The 16,489-nt window shown below is 40.9% G+C and overlaps 2 protein-coding genes across 2 annotated transcripts; one reads left to right on the forward strand and one right to left on the reverse strand.

The window, feature by feature from the left end:
- Window positions 1-166: 166 nt before the first annotated feature.
- Window positions 167-2,651, reverse strand: josd2 (Josephin domain containing 2). Its single transcript, XM_076971156.1, has 5 exons — window positions 2,434-2,651; window positions 2,052-2,187; window positions 1,671-1,796; window positions 1,332-1,526; window positions 167-964 (listed from the first exon to the last, which is right to left on the reverse strand). The coding sequence occupies exons 2-5, from the start codon at window positions 2,171-2,173 to the stop codon at window positions 853-855; spliced, it is 555 nt and encodes a 184-aa protein (XP_076827271.1). The 5' UTR covers window positions 2,174-2,187; window positions 2,434-2,651; the 3' UTR covers window positions 167-852.
- Window positions 2,652-4,803: 2,152 nt separating this feature from the next.
- ube2s (ubiquitin-conjugating enzyme E2S) lies at window positions 4,804-11,290 on the forward strand. The gene is made up of 4 exons (XM_076970862.1): window positions 4,804-5,416; window positions 7,668-7,815; window positions 7,915-8,105; window positions 8,317-11,290. Exons 1-4 carry the CDS (start codon window positions 5,414-5,416, stop codon window positions 8,659-8,661), a joined length of 687 nt encoding a protein of 228 aa, XP_076826977.1. The 5' UTR covers window positions 4,804-5,413; the 3' UTR covers window positions 8,662-11,290.
- The last annotated feature ends 5,199 nt before the right edge of the window (window positions 11,291-16,489 follow it).

The raw sequence follows: 16,489 nt of genomic DNA on the forward strand, positions 1-16,489 counted from the left end.
GTCTAAGACCGATTTATTCCACTTCCCACACTGGTCCCCCTAAAATGAAATCAGCAAAGCCCAGAGGCAAACGCCATGTCTAGTATCGCTTCCACTTCAATGTCTTGGCATTAGTGGAAGTCCCGTAAGGTCTATAGTAGACACTGATTTGAAAAACAATTCCATGTAAATAACAAATTCACTTTATTAGTCAACATTTCATTTCACTGAGTGTCCTCTGAGATGTTTACATGACAACTTGGAAAAGGAGCATGAGCAAATTAGAGGGTAGAGAGGAAGTCCCTGTTGTTTGTAGTATGCATAATTATATTAAGAAATCTTGAAACCACAAGTATATTTGCAAAGACTAGCTGTGCTATATCTTTTCTGTGCATAGTTGGGCAGACGGCATTATCTACTTCAGCAGTGCAGTGCATAGATGGCGAACAAGACACATAAATGTTACTTTTACAAAACAAGCATTTGTCCTGAGAGAGAGAGAGATGGGGAAGATATAGAAAAAGAAAGAAAAGAGAGAGAGAGAGAGAGATAGAGAGAGAGAGAAAGAAAGAGAAAGGCAGTCGATACAACTGTGATGACCGCTGTAACCCACAGTGTCCAAGCCTGTGACCGTTCTAACAAACACGTCCTTCATGGCAGAAAAGGGGTCCCTTTCATTAACTGTTCAATGGGACATCTCTTTGCGTGCAAGTGTGACTTTTGTGAGCAGCTCCTTCATTCTTTGGTAGCCCTGTTCTCCTGAAGGAGCCTCCATTAAACCAAACCTTCCCGCGTCCCAACACTGGCTTCCCCCCGCGCATGCATGCGTGCACATTCAGTCCGACTGCACACGGAACACAGCCCGTCCAGCCATCATTCTGCTGGGTTGTCCGGAATCAGCCACGTCCCTTCATCCTCTACTTCTCGTTGGACCACAAGAAGCATCTCCGCAACATCCTGAGACAGCTGCTCTTTGAGGAACGACCTGGGAGAGCAAGACAGAGTTTAGAAATCTAACATGAGCTGAGGGATGGAGAACAGTACAATGAGAGCAAGCATATAGATGTGGAAGAGGTTGAATGAAGTGAGAGGGATAAAAGACAAATTCGACATCTACCAAAACAGCAATTGGTAAAGAGAAAGATGGAAACCAGAAAAAAATGAGGAGTATAAAACTAGATCAACTAAATGACACTGCTTACCAGCCCAGCAAGATACACATATAATGAAAGGGTCAGTAGACAAGTCTGAGAAAAGCAAAAGCTTATATAAAACCCAGAGCACGTCATCATAGACAGTGCCAACTTGACAGCACGAGGTTTCAGAACAACCTCACGCAGCCAGGGACACACCTGAGTTCTGTTTCTCCTCCAATGCAAACAGGACCCTTAAGTTTAGAGTCCAGGTTGTAGTATTGTCCGTTGACCTGCCGTACTGCTAGCCAGTGTCTGCGTCTCAGTGGGAGAGACACAATTCCCAACGATACCCGTGACGGCACGTTTAAGATGAAGCCCTGCACCTTCTCCAGACACAAACTCTGCACTGATCTGAGCACAGAAGGGGAGAAATGATTATGTAAGTACCTAATACAAAACAACATAAAATGATCAGCAGGAGGACCAAGCCATGTAAGCTTTAAAGGTGCTGGTTAGACTATCACATAGTGTCGACCAGTAGGTCTGAGAACTGACCTACGTTTGTCCCACCACACGGCGGCCAGTCCACGACTCTGGAGAGCTGCCATTATCACATTCACGTCGTAGTTCCCCGTCCCCAATACAGAGCGATGGGGGTTCACCACGCACTGAGGGGCCAGGCTATTGGAAGTGCATGTGGAGGAAGAGAAACATGAATATGCCATGTATTAAAAAAATACTTTTGACAGGTGTGTTTAGAGGTGTAAAAACTGTAGAAAATCTATGTCCTAAATGATTGCCATGGGCATAAAATAATAAGGCTAATTAATGAATAATATAGTAAACATTACATTAACATTCAATGGTGCATTAGATCAAAAGAGAAGTCATTTATTCAAAAAGAAGCCAAATAAAAAGTTTCCCCGTTGATCTCACCGTTTGCAGATGTCGTCTGCTGTTTCCTTGGTGAACACCCGCTCCTGAAGCACGTTGTTCAGGGCATGGATGGCACACAGCTCCAACCTCTGCTTCTCGTGGAACACCTCCACCTCGCTCATGCTCGCCCGCACAGCTACAACACACACACAGTCAGGCCAGGCAGACAACGCATGGTCAATGTAGCTAGCTAGCACATTAAGAGATAAGAAAAGTAACAAGTTGTAGAGCTGGTCCCGCGCATATCCGATTATCTTCACAATATTCCCGGAAACATTTTGTGTACGTGCGTAAATCACACGACACACACAATCACAACACGCCCCTAGTGAGCGGGCTAGCTGGCTAGCTGTAGCAGTAACGTAGGCCGACGGCGACTCACCTCACGTCGCTGCGCAGAGTCGTAAACAAAAGGCAACAGAAACCGCTATTGTGAGTCTCCGCAGGCAAACGTCACAGCTCTACCAAACTCAGGATTTTATGTCGGCTCTGTCTAAACTGTCAACTCTAACATTTCTGTAAAGAGGATGATGTAGTGTCTTTAGCAAAATGATGAACCGGAAACAGCGATATTGTTGTTGGTGACGCCCACAAACTCGCATCATTCGAGCGATAAAAACACACCAGCCAATGGGGAGGAGGGTTCCACACGGGCGCTTTCGAATAACTCGAATAGGCTCTCGCTTAGGTCTCACGCTTTTTCACGTTTTAGAACGGAAGTCTGAAAAGTCTGAAGTCTCCAATGTAAAAAGGTTCTATTCTAGGCTGTGTTAGATAAAATGATGTATGGGTGAATGACGGATTAGCACAAACATTTGACACTTTATTGAAGAAAGTTATGAAAGACCGCTATCAACATTGGAGTTAGCCACACGCCACTGTTTATGCGTCTTTAACTAGTTCAGTGTTTCCATCACAGCGACTGACTGTAATGTAGTCTACGTTCAACAGCTACATTTAGGAGAACAAGCTAGGCAAGTTGATTGGAATTTTTTATCTTATATGGATTACAATGAATTCCAATTGCTTTGTACCATTCCTGTTACTTCATATTTTGTAAGAGTAGGAGCCCGTTTATATTTCAAAAAGTAGCTGTTTAAATCATAACATTCACTCCACGGTTGAAAAATTAAAAAGGCATTTGTAGTTCGATTCAGTTTTTAATATCTGTACATTTCTTATTACAGTACATTGCCGTTGCAGAAAGGACACACATACGTATGGCAAGTAGGTCAATATAGTGAAATTCTGGGTTCCAGTCCAATCTGATATCCTAATTGCACCTATGACTACAAAAAACAGCAATCCCCAAAATCACCGCAGGATGTACAGTTTTTTAGGACGCCCCCTAGTGACAAGAAAATATTAACGCACGCAATGTCCCTATGTCCAAAATAAATCAAAAACTTTACAAGACCTGTTTCACATTAAGATGTAATTTCTAGGAAGCTAAGTGGATAAGCAAACACTAATTGGTGGATATATCCACATCCACGCCTTGTTGAAATATACAAATGCAGAAATACCTGTCAAATTTGTTAGATATCACTTCCAATTTTTTTGTTTTCGTTTGGCCATTAGCTTTGACTTTAGAAGTATCTCTTCATTGTAACACATAATACATTTGGTCTTTGCTTGTTCTCGTGGTTATAAAAACTGTGTCAAAACTCCTTATGCAATATACTTTGATTAGGCATGCGATATGAACCTCAGAACTGATTATCATCTGCATTACTACAGAAACACCTGGGTTTGACTATAAATGTCTCATACTCTCAATTAATAAGTCCTGGTTTCACCACAACCTTCCACGTTCTTTCTATGTCTCTCATGTTTAGCTACCTCATGAAAAGATTTTCAAGATTTCCAAAAGGCTTTGTCTAATCTAGAAATATAGATTTCTACGACACTAGAAGATACGGTGAAAACTGCTTGGGTGCTTATAACTGTAGGCCTAAATTCTGAATAAATATTATGATATGGTAGATATATTCGTCCACTGCTTACATGTGGCCATGTAAGACTGCATGTTAGTCTTGTGAATTTTACCACAATATCCACATAACCTTGTGGCAACTGCTTCTGTCTTGTCCATGTTTATATATGAGCTTTAATCTAGGTAAGTAGACAAGGACAGGAGATAAGGGAGAAGTTTGAAATAGCCCATGACATTCAATTTCCAATGGTTCTACTAGTCTGCTTTACAAGGTAGAACGTGTGCAAGTGCTGACAGAGGTATGCTTTCTGTTTTGCACATTGTAGATGTAAATATCGTGGATAATGTTTTTACATCTATACAATTTAAAGGCAATATAGACATAAAGGGTCACAAACATGCAGAATGACATCCAAGAAGTTAGGCTAACTAAAACATGCATTTCGTCTGAGGCTGTACATTTATTCACATTACTTTATTGTTGTGCATATGCCTTATAAATTATCTTGGGAAGGGTACATTGTATAGATTCTAGATGCCAGAAATGTCTAATTATGAAGGAATGTACAAATGCGAAGGTTACTTTTACATTATAACTTTGCCTGAAATTTACGATTTCAATTGAGCAAGGGACTGTCTTTTGGGTGGGTATGAGTTATTCAAACGCACCAATTGCTTAGGAGCTTTTCGCATGCCGACTTTAACTGGTCTGCGAATTTACAAAGTAAAGTTACGTCACTGTAGGTACGGAAGATGATTGGTTAGACTCGTTTCGTTGTTTGGATACGCACTACTTGTATCGCACGATGATTGGTCAAATTGATTAAACCTTGCTCCTATACGTGCGCGTATTTTTGTTCCTGTGTCAAAAAAACTGCTAACTTGCTAAATACGGGGCATTTTTAGCCGTTAGAAGTTAATAAGCTAATGTTGTAAGAGACACCGGAATTCTAATTATCTGAACCGTGCGAGCTAGTTTGTTGTCTTACTGCAAACTGCTCGAACAAAGTTAAGACATTTTGCGAGAGCAGAAGCGAACTAGCTAGCTGTCTATATTTCTCTAATTTAGCTACGCGAGCGGACTGACGTCAGATTGTGGTTGGGCTAACTAGCCGACAAGATAGTTTAGTTTGTTTTTAACGTAAATACATCAGGTCGGGTGGAAGGTGTGCGGTCGTCAGGCACTTCACTTTAGAAAGGTTAAACCAGAATGTGGATGTTTGATCCTGCCGAGGTCCCAGAGTGACACGGCTAGCTGAGTTCCAGTTTTCGTTTAACATAAAGCTAACGTTACCCAGCTAGCGTGCTAGCTCTCTTAAAGTACCCGCGTCTAATCCTCCGTCCGGCGAGCCTCGGTTCGATCCCCCGACCGCCCTGGTTCGAGTCCCCGACCGCCCTGCTTTCAGCGCTCCGCTGCTTGGTCGAGATGGTAAGTTGGAGCCCGTCGAGTCCTCCAGGCGTGAGGAACAACGCCGCTCCGTTAGCCGACTAGCGTGTCTTCACGCTAACTAGTTTTTCGCTCGGCAACCGCAGTACTTGTTCGCGAAGTCGCTGGAGTGCTAGCGAGACAGCTAGGCTAGCTAACTTTTCCCCAGCGTTGGCTAACCAGCTAGAAAGCCGAGTAGTTCGACAGTATCGAGTAAGCTGGCTATCCAGACGTATGTGAAAAGTATAACGGGAGTACAGTTAACACAGAATAGTTAACCAGCTAACTCTGTGTCAGTAGTGTTTGGTTGGTTAATGTTACAGCTACTCCACTTTGATAATCAAGATGAACTGAGGCTAGAGGTTCGGTGTGTGTGTTACAGTAGCTCGTCTCGGGTTAGGATGTCCGCTACAGATCCAGTATGACGGGTATGTTACAAGTACAGACGAACCTACGCTGGTGTAGTCGCTTAAAATGTGGTAACAACCGGCCAGCTAAGTTGAGTTCTAGCCAGTTGTCTCTAGCTAGCTAACCTTAGCCGACCTGGATGTTGGAGGATGTGGAGTTGGTCGTTGCCTGTGGACCGGTGGCGGTTACACGTTAGTGCGGTGGTTACATTCATCTAGCTGGCCACGCTGCGCTACTAGAACTGTAGACGCGGTTCATCTCTGAATTTAGATCGTATTGGACACTGGTACCTAGATTAGTTTAACCAGCTAATTGTAACTTCACAGGTTCACGATGAGGGCGATATTTCGGTTTACCAGTGATTCGACTTTAAAAGCCTCGTCGGTCTAATCATGTGGTGATCGTACTACGAAATGTTCCCGAAAACATAAAAAATATCTAAACACGTGAAAATGTAAATGGCGAACAACATACCGACCATACTAGCTACAGTTCGCCATTTGAAATACATGTTTTGTAGTTGTCTTTCTCTGCAGCAATGAGCAATGGTGCAGTGGTTGGGAACCAGAAACGTGCCAAATATAGTTTATTTTAAAGCTTCTCATCAGTTGGCCTGTTTTGTTTTACGGCTACACAATATATATAATTCATCTCAATATCGACAGATGCTATACTGATATCGCAGAAAATTGGCCCTTTAACAAATGCCAAACGGTGTGAGCGTCCTGATCCATGTCGATGGATGAGTTCAGTGGTTTTTTTTTTTTTTTTTTACACGAACCAAGAAATGTAAATGTTTGTGCAAATACAGGCCAGTCTTCCACCATGTATCGTAAACATTTTACTACTGTGCTTTTAATGATTTAATGATTTGTCTGGTTAAATTAAAGGTTAAATAATGTTTCAGGGCATTCTAAAATGGCAGTGTATATGAAAAGTCACATCCAGAAGTAGGACCGTCAGTATCATCTACCCCTGCTCTTTTTTCTTATATTGGTGAACTGGGTGTGAGAAATTACTCCAACAAAAGGCACAATTGTAATCTTCAGTTAATTTTCTCAATTTCAGGTAGACCAAGGGTTTATAAACATTTTATATTGATACAGAAATGTAGTTGACTAGAGTGCGAACAACATTAGCTCTATCACATTACAGTAATAAATGAAAGAAATATGCCTAAAATGAGAAATACTTAATTTCCTTAGCTATACCCTAACCTTAAAGGAAAATGGTTTCAAGCATTTTAGGGAACACTGCTGCAGTTTTCCTTTAATGATCATTCACAGTATCATTGCAGATGTCAAAATCTAGTTTTTCCCAATTTATATAAAATAACATACTTAGTGTTCTGTTCATGAATTTGTACACTGAAAGTTCAGGCTACCTTTGCTAACTCCCCTGCTCTCATCGCTGTGCCCACTCCTGCACCTGCCACCAATTTTCTACTCACACGCACCCAGTCTTTAATCTCCAATCAATCTCAGTCTCTCAGCCAAGCACCTTAAATGGTGCTTTCTCATGTGCAAAGTGGCGACGTTCGTTCCTGCATACTGCTGCTCTCTGGCTGCTCTTTTCTCTGAATTGTGATGGGAGAGTTTAGTGTAGTATATTACTGAACAATTCAGGGCCATGTCATTACCTTTCTCTAAAGGAAAATGGCTTAGTATTTTTTTTTACACTTGTCACATGTTTTATAAATGATTATCTTGGACATCAGTTTTGTTTCTCTTCAGTATGTCATATGTGCTTAAAATGACTAACTTGGAGACAGACTTGTCTGTGTGGCTCAAAAAAGGTACTGATGCAGTTTTAAATAATAACTGTACCTTTTGTTCATGTTTTCTAGAACTCAAATGTAGAGAACCTGCCTCCTCAAGTTCTAAGACTAGTATACAAGGAAGTGTCTGCTCTGGCAGCAGATCCCCCAGAAGGAATTAAAATCTACCCCAGTGAAGAAGATATCACAGAGCTTCATACTGCCATTGAGGGTCCAGGTAGTAATTATCCAGTCCTGTGCTAAATATGAACAGTCCGCATGTGGCACAAATCTGTAAATATTTCACTACTTTCTTTCTTTGAACTTTCCTTAACAGAAGGGACCCCATATGCAGGAGGAGTCTTCAGGATGCGATTGGTCTTGGGTAAAGACTTTCCTGCTGTACCACCCAGAGGCTATTTTCTGACCAAGATTTTCCATCCAAATGTTGGGCACAAGGGTGAGATCTGTGTCAACGTACTGAAGAGGGACTGGAAGGCAGAGCTCGGCCTCAGGCATGTTTTATTGGTCAGTATCACAGTTCACCTCTTGAATCTCCACACAGTGAATTAATTATTACAACCATGAAGTTTTTCGATTAAGCTTGATTTTTCGATTTCAGTTTGAAATTCATATGGTGCAGGCTTCTAAACTTAAATATAAGATTTCCCTCTTTCTGTCTGCCCCTCTCCACCCCCCCCCCCCCCCCTCCTCTCCCACCCTCTGTTTTGTCTCCCAGACCATTAAGTGCTTACTGATCCATCCCAATCCTGAATCTGCTTTGAATGAAGAGGCTGGGAGGTTACTGTTGGAAGACTATGCAGAATATGCCTCTCGGGCTCATCTTCTAACGGAGATCCATGCTATGGGTGGGACCTCTGGGGCCCTTCAGGAGCCTGGTGATGGACCCCAGCCCAAGAAACATGCAGGAGATCCAAGCAAACGTGCGATTGTAGCTGGTGCTGCACCAGGTGCTGGGGCCACTGGTTCAAATAGTAGCAGTTCCAGTGGCACAAGCAGTAACCCTAGTACTATAGCTGCAAAAAAGAAAACTGATAAGAAAAGAGCTCTGAGGCGGCTATAACAGTGAATTTCTTTCTTTTTGTTTTTCTTACTCCTTTTGTCAATATAAATATTGCATTGAGCAGACCATATTTTTCATCCTTTTCGTGTTTTTCTGTCACAGAAAAGCCCCTACACATTTTTTTGAGCAGTTCCCTTTGAAATTCTACTCTCAGGATTCATTGTGATTGGCAATTTATTTCATTCATGGAATGGGGTCTTTCTGGGAGAAAGAGATTGTTGTCAGTTGTCAGTATCAGTTTTAACTTAAAAGTACCCTTCACATCCATGGCAGTGTTGTTTCTCCTTACCCTCTTTAACTTCACCAAGGAAATGAGAGCTTTACATTTCCTTTAATTTAATACTAAGATTTTAAAATGTCCTCCTGCCAATAATACAATGGGGATGAAACCAGACCAAAATGGTCAACCAATCTTAGATTGCTGAGGATGTGCATTACGTTACATACTTGGGGTACTGCATCTTAACAGGGTTCTCCTACTTTTATCAAACTTGACAGACGCGTCATTGACTAAACAATGAGTGGTGTTGATTTGGGATTTATGATATTTATTTGAACGTGTTTTTTTGTTTATTTTTTTTTTTATGCATTTCGGAAAACTTCAGGTGTTTCACAGACGCATTTGCCGGGTGAGTAATGAGTTGGTTTTATGAAGTCATCCATGAAACAGTACAGTCCAGGTACCTTACAGGTTTGGCAGTTGGCAAACTCACCATTAGCATTTTTATGTGCGATTTATACAAAAGGTAAGGTAATGCCAAGCTGCATGAATAGTAGTGTGTTGCGTGAAATTAAATGGAATTGTAAAAGTTGCAGATGCTGTGAAATCTGAACTCAATTTGGAAGGGAAATTTTTTTTTTTGCAGTGTCCTGGCAATATTACAGACATTTGGTGTGTGAGCGCACGTGTGGATTGGTGTAGTACAATCTAGATTAGAAGATTATAGAAAACGAAAGGGGTTAAAATGTGGTCTAAACTTTACAATGTTGATGTTTGTCTTTTTTTTTTGTGATTGATTAAATTTTTATATTGTTTTGTGCATATTTCTTCCCATGATAGAATATATATATATATATTAATTTCCCTGCATTCAGGTGACTTGCTTGTTGGAGATTGTCACTGAAGTCTTTTTAGTTTGTTTTGGATTTTTTTTTTTTTCTTCATCAAGAACAATACAGTTTGTTTCCAACCTCACATTTGCCATGTCACACGATCATTATATTTTTTTCCCTTTTTTAAAAATCGTAATCAAAATTTTTATGAACTAATAACAAAGCCATCCATCTTTTTAATCCCAGTTTTGTATATTAGGCTCCAGGTCCTCTGGAGGAAGTCTCTCTCATCTTGTTGCAGTGGTCTGGTTACTTTTAGTGCATGTCCATGCATTGGGTATCCAGTAAAGTCTATAGTTCTCAACATAGGGCTTAAATTTCCTAAGGAAACCCTCTCTAATAGTTTTGAACTCTGGTAATACCTTGCATACGGGTAACCTTTTGCCATTTTGTGAGTTTTGGGTAGAGACTGGGGATTTTGTGTCCATTTGTTATTTAATTTAATAATAAAGTTTGTTGGGGGAAAATAACAGTTTATCTTGTTCCATGTAACATATTTCAGACTCACTGTCCTATGAATTAATTTATAAAGGCTGCTTAGAGATGTATGTTTACAAACATAACAAACAAGGTTTGGTGTCCGGGCATCTATATTACAGTAGTGCGCATGTAAGTTCTGCACACTCCATCGTGCCAAAGAAGTCCATGGACACATTGACACATTCCTGGTAAGAAACAAATGTGCAGACGGCTCCTTTGGTGACTTACTGATGAGTCAGGTGCTCTGCTGGCTGTGTAGTACTTGTGTCGAATGCCCTCCAGATATTCTGACATACTGCACTTGGTTTTTAAAAGGGTGGCAAAGCCACCTTTTGTGCAGGGGACTGTGTAGGCTTTGTCCTTTCAGGCAGGTGCTTCTGTAATCTGCAGGCCAAGGTTTCAAATCAGAATAACTTGGTTGGACATAACTGAAAACTATTGTTTAACTATTGTTTTGTTTGATGGAATTTGACACATGAATGTGAATGAAATGAGTAAATGATGAGAGTGCAGAGGAAGCGGACTGCTGGTTCACAGTGTCCCCTCAGAACTGGGACGACATTACATGTCACAAGTCTGTATTTTTGGGCACGGACTTGAACACACTATTATGGATTTTATTGCTTTCGATTTAGGAATGTACATTCATCTTGGCAGAATCTCGAGGTTCAGATGTGTCACAACTGCACGTTTATGTTTCAGTAATTACAGTTGTCACATTGGGCATAGAGTACAGCAAAATCATGTTACCTAGACTTTATATGTTTTATGTCCATTGCACCCACACAAATGCAGTAGAGAGGAGAAATGTCACATCTGACAATTCCCATGTAGCTTCCAAAAAGCAGCTTCATCCAAAACTAGAGTAACTTGTGGAAGAGCATAATTCCATCAATGAGCATGTTGCTGAACTGCAGGACTGAAGCTTCCATTCATTCTTCTCTCTGTAGCCCCTTTATCCTGTTGTTATCCTGCGGCTACATGTGCTTCAAATGTTTTATTTTGTCATATAAAACCTCATCAATGCAACCTGCAACATTCTCCAATACCATTGATTACATTTGAATTGGTATTTCCCATCCAGCCCAGGTTGAGCAGATGGCAAAATGAACTATACTCAGAGTTCACCAGGTGCTTTGTTACAACACTTGCCACTTTATTAGATGTATTAGTTATTCACTAGTCCACCTTTTGCCATGCACACCATCTACGCAGTTCATCACTGGTTCCAAACAGGACTTCTGCTGACTACATTTTTTGCTTAGTGATCCATTCATCACAAAACAGTATCACTGAGTAGTGACAGCTGGGAGCTGCTGCAAGTGTACTGGGCATGAATATCCTGCTGGGTGCTGAGACGGGTTGAAAACCAATAAAGGGGGGTTAGAAGATGGTTAACACAAATTGTGCATAAGTAAGAATATGTATGTCTTCACCGCTAATGTTCTGCACTCTGGATCATTTAAAATCCACTGTACAAGAGTACAAAACTGTCACTGCCCAAATATTTGTTTTGAAGTTACATTCAAATGGCCACATCACAAATAAAAAGTATAGTTGCTAAAACACGTATTTAGTCCTTTATATTAGTAATAAATGTTCTGTATTCATATAAAGATCAATTAGGCCATGCATCATTGGCTAGGAATAACTGGACTAAGCTGTGTAGCATGGAGTCTGTTTTTACTGTTTGACTCCTAAGATCTGGTGGACTGTCAGTCGGGCTCTCCTAGGTGACCTTTGGAAATCACCAACCTGTAGGTGATGGCAGCCTACCCATGCTTTCTCCTGCTGCTTGTGTTTGAAACACCGCTTACAATGGTGTACACTAGCAGACCCCAAGGGCCCCATTCATCTAACGTTCCCTGCTGTGCTTTCAGATCTATTTGTGGTGTTGGGCTTCTTTATGATGTTAGCATTTTTAGTAATTTCTCACTCATTAATTGATATACCCTAGCTTAGGTTAAAAAAAGTGTGCTATAAAATTTTTATATTTATACATGCAAATCACTGAACAACTTCTCACGTGTTCTTTAATGTGTAATCTCCGTTTTCTGTGGCATCCAGATTTCCAGAGGGTGCACGCAGGCTGTAATTTGAGCCGGTTATAGCGGATGAACAGTTCTCTCCGCGGGCTGCCTGAGAGGCCGAAGCAACGGCCCACCCACCTGTATAGGAATAGCAGACTGCACACTGCCTAATTACTGTCTGTAGGAAGCAAGCTTGAGACTAGTGGAGGGTTGGGCTTAACAGCAGAGTAATCGAAGGATTTTGTGCCCTTTAAAAACCTTGAGGTTACTAAAATGTTGATCACATTGCATCCACAGGAACAACGTATTCGTTCGTGGATGACAAAGGTCAGATGTGTTTAGGTTGAATTGCTTTTATGCTTAAATTCGTAATTACATTTATGTTATGTATTAAAGATGCAAATATTTTTATACAAAACATTGTGATGGCAGTGCCCTACACATCGCTGTCCATGGTGCTGAAGTCATCATTGACAATGTGCTGTGATAAATGTGAGGTAATGTCTTTGTCCTTCAGTTTATTTTAATCTATAAAATTGCCTTAACCTGTCACGTTGTTATCATCCTGGTTTATCTTATCAAATCTACGCAGACCGACTTTCATTAAGATTAGCTACAAAGAAAACAATAGAGTAACAGACATTTTTAACATGGTAATATTTTTGGTTACTTATGATCCCTCATTTTCATTTAGCAATAACCTGCTGTTTTGTATATCTATATCCTTACCAAAATCACAATATCAACTGTCCACAATGGGTGCTTTCTAGGTCTAAAACGGTTGCATTATGCACCTTCAGGCTCTTTTATCTCCAGTATTTGGTACTTCACAAACTTGTAGTGACACAACAATGATTAAACACGAAGCGGAGATGCAACATACACACAATGGATTTATTTACTTTAATGGTCTTCCTCATTGCAAAGTTAACAGAGTTGGCATGCACATAGCTGTATCTAGTTCCCATGAGTATTACAAACTACACAATAACATAATAACATATTCCTCCCCTCTTAAACCCACAGTGTAAATATATTCTGAAATTCAACAAACAACTCAACATATGCAACCTGATCACTGCCAAAATGTTAAAATGAACCAAACGTCCAGTCTTTCTTTTTTCTAAACTAAGGGAGTAAGGTAGACTACCTCAAACCCTGACATTACCTTGGGGATTATTCTGCACATTTCTTGAGGGTATGTCACTAACGTTTTGAAGGATGTCGTTCTCTCACCGGATAGCGTCAAACGTTCTTATCAGGAGACACCAGATTGGCCACAACAGCAGAAGTCCACACCAGAGTAGCAGGTGGTACCAGCTTAGCATTAGCAGCTGACGGATAAGGCAATATCTTCAAAAGGCAATGTCTTGAGAAGGTGACTCTTCCAAGGAGAGTGTGAGGTTGTTGTGATCAGTTTGCTGTGACAACTCAGGACAAGCTATTGGTGAAGACTCAGCAGGAGATGTTCCATGTAGTAGCTAGTCTAAATGCCTCCTCAGCAGTCTGGACTGTGTAAGACACTTGTCCTGTCTTTCTGATGGCTGTTGGAAGGACCGTTGCAATGTTCTCCTGGTTGGAAGAGAGCTGTTTTTCACTCTTTGTTTCCATCTCTCTATTTAGGCATCCTGTTTGTGCAAAGTTCATTTCATGACATGTATTGCCAGAGAGACCTGAATAGTTGAATGTGGGACAGTCCTGTAGTGCAGCAGAAAACTCCTTAACCTCTGATAAAGTGAGACATATCCCTTTGAAGCTTTAAGGGAATGCTTCACGCTCTGCACAAACCTTTCTGGTATCCGTTGGTAGAAGTGTGGTAATGAACAGATCAGATATGCTGAACTCCATTCACTTTAAAGAACTTCTCAAATTCTTGGAAAATAAATAAATAAACTGAGGACCAGTCACTTAAAAGCTGTACGGGAAAATCAAATCTGCTTAACATCCCACCTAGCATTTCGTCTTCTCTATAGTAGTTTATGGACATTATGGACATTTTTGGCCACTTATTAAGTACATTCTCTAAGTACATTCTCTCCTCAAATGTGCAAGCAAGGTCAACACAGCCACGTTGTCAGTTTTATTCTGGCCAGTTCCATGGGTGCAGCCATTTGTGACACATTACAGACCTTCTGACATGAAGAACATGACCTTGCCATTTCAGTACCTTTTCTTTGAGGGAGGAATGATGACTCCTTGTCTCCTGAAGACACCCTGCCTGCACCATAAGGTCATTTCACCTTGACAGATATGGTTTTAGTTCTGCTTTCTCTTTTGTATTTCGTCCACTGACCACAAAATCCATCATGGTCGATAACACTGGGTCACTTCTTGTGTGTCGTTGCACTTGTGCAGAAGTAATGGGTGCTTCCTCCAGCTGCTTAAAGTACAACCTAGTTTGCTTTTGCTCTGCAAGTGTCACCGGTTGAGGCAGTCTAGAAAGCCCATCCAGATTTGTAAGGAAGTCAGACTTCCTGTACCTGTCATATGTGTATGCACAGTAGTAATGTGTGGCATCCAACTAACAGCCAATGACGGGATGCCCCCTTGTAGCCCAAAAAATTGGTGTTAAGAGGAAGAGGATCTGTTAAAATCCAAACTGAGTGATGGAACTTGCGAACACCAAATATGCTGAGAGCACCTTGCTCTATTTGAGCATAGTGGCTTTCTGCTTTGTTCAGTGTACATGATGCAAACACATAGATTTACATGTTCAAACGATACATTTACATTTACAGCATTTAGTTGACACTCTTTTCCAGAGAGACTTACAAAGTGCTTTGCCATCTGTTTGCAGAATGCATCCTAGATAGTACTCATAGATTCTCTTGGATCAGACTACTAAACTACAGGCATCAAAGCCTATATGTATATTGCAAATAAACAGTCTCAAAAATTAAAAAGAAGAATGAAAAAACCATACCTAGAAGTGCAAATAAACACAAGTTACTTTACCATACAATGTAAAGTACAAGGACAACATGTGCTACCTGCAGTGTTAGTGGTCATTTAAGTACTCAGCACGTGAGTCTTCAGTCTACCACAATTCCCATCACATAAGGAGAAGCGTTGTATGCCAACTGCAAGGCTAAGGAAGGATTAAAGTGTTTTAAGGCTTCAGACCATTGTCCTTTGTTTGGACAAACACTTTTTCACAATGATGGGTCCATCTCCAAACTTTACATTGACACAGCTGATGTAGTGGTTTTAGCAGGTAAGACAAGTCCTGAATTATCTTACCATAATAGTTTAGCAGGCCTTGGTAAGAGCACAGCTGACTTGCGCTCTGGGATGCTTCTACTATTGCCTTGACCTTGGAAAGAGCTTTGTGTAACTTTTGAGAGTCTATCATCTGCCCAAAGTATTTGACAGATGTCTGAAAAAAAAACTCAGAATTAAACTTGCAAACTCTGTGTCCATGCTCCTTTAGTCTCTGTATTGTAGCATCCAGGTTTCTCAGATGCTTTCCTGTTTCCCCAGTGATCAGAATGCCGTCATTTGAAGGTAAATCGTCATTTGAAGGTAAGCTTGGCTAAGGTTGATTATGCTGAATTTCTGTCCTCCAGCTAACTCTGCAAACAAGACTACAATATGAGGTAGTGGGTATCGCTCCACTAACACAGGATTAACCATCACTTAAAAATCTCGACATATCCTAACGGTTCTTTTTTCATCACAATATGGGAGGTGGCCCACTTACACAGGCTGACAGGCTTGAAGACCCAGGATTCCAGATGTGCCTCCACTTTGGGTCTAACTGCATAGGTATCCAGATGAGCTTTCAGAAATTCAGGTTTGGTGTCTGACTTGGTGTCCAGTTTAACGGTCATGTTTTTCATACTCCCAAGTTCACCCCATAACTTTTCAGCACGCTTATTCAGAACTACTGTCAATCCAGATTCTCCCTTTGACATCAAGCAAATTGCAGACCAATCCAGTACGATTCTATCCAACTAAGAACAACCAAGTCATTGTATCTTGTTCACTCGTATATGTGTTCAGTTTAATGCGAGATGGATTCAGAGGTAAGTGTGTTTGTACACAGTCTGAGACAATAGAGCCTGCTGCACCAGTATCAATTTCCATACCTCCTGGGTGTCCTTCATTTAATGGTGAGACCCAGTATCCCTGTGATGCCTTTTGTTATTGTTATGCACATACATTTTAGACTGGAATACACAGACTTTCTGTAGTCTTGTTTCTTA

This window comes from Brachyhypopomus gauderio, chromosome 13 (genome assembly GCF_052324685.1).
Source record: "Brachyhypopomus gauderio isolate BG-103 chromosome 13, BGAUD_0.2, whole genome shotgun sequence".
Taxonomy (NCBI): Eukaryota; Metazoa; Chordata; class Actinopteri; order Gymnotiformes; family Hypopomidae; genus Brachyhypopomus; species Brachyhypopomus gauderio.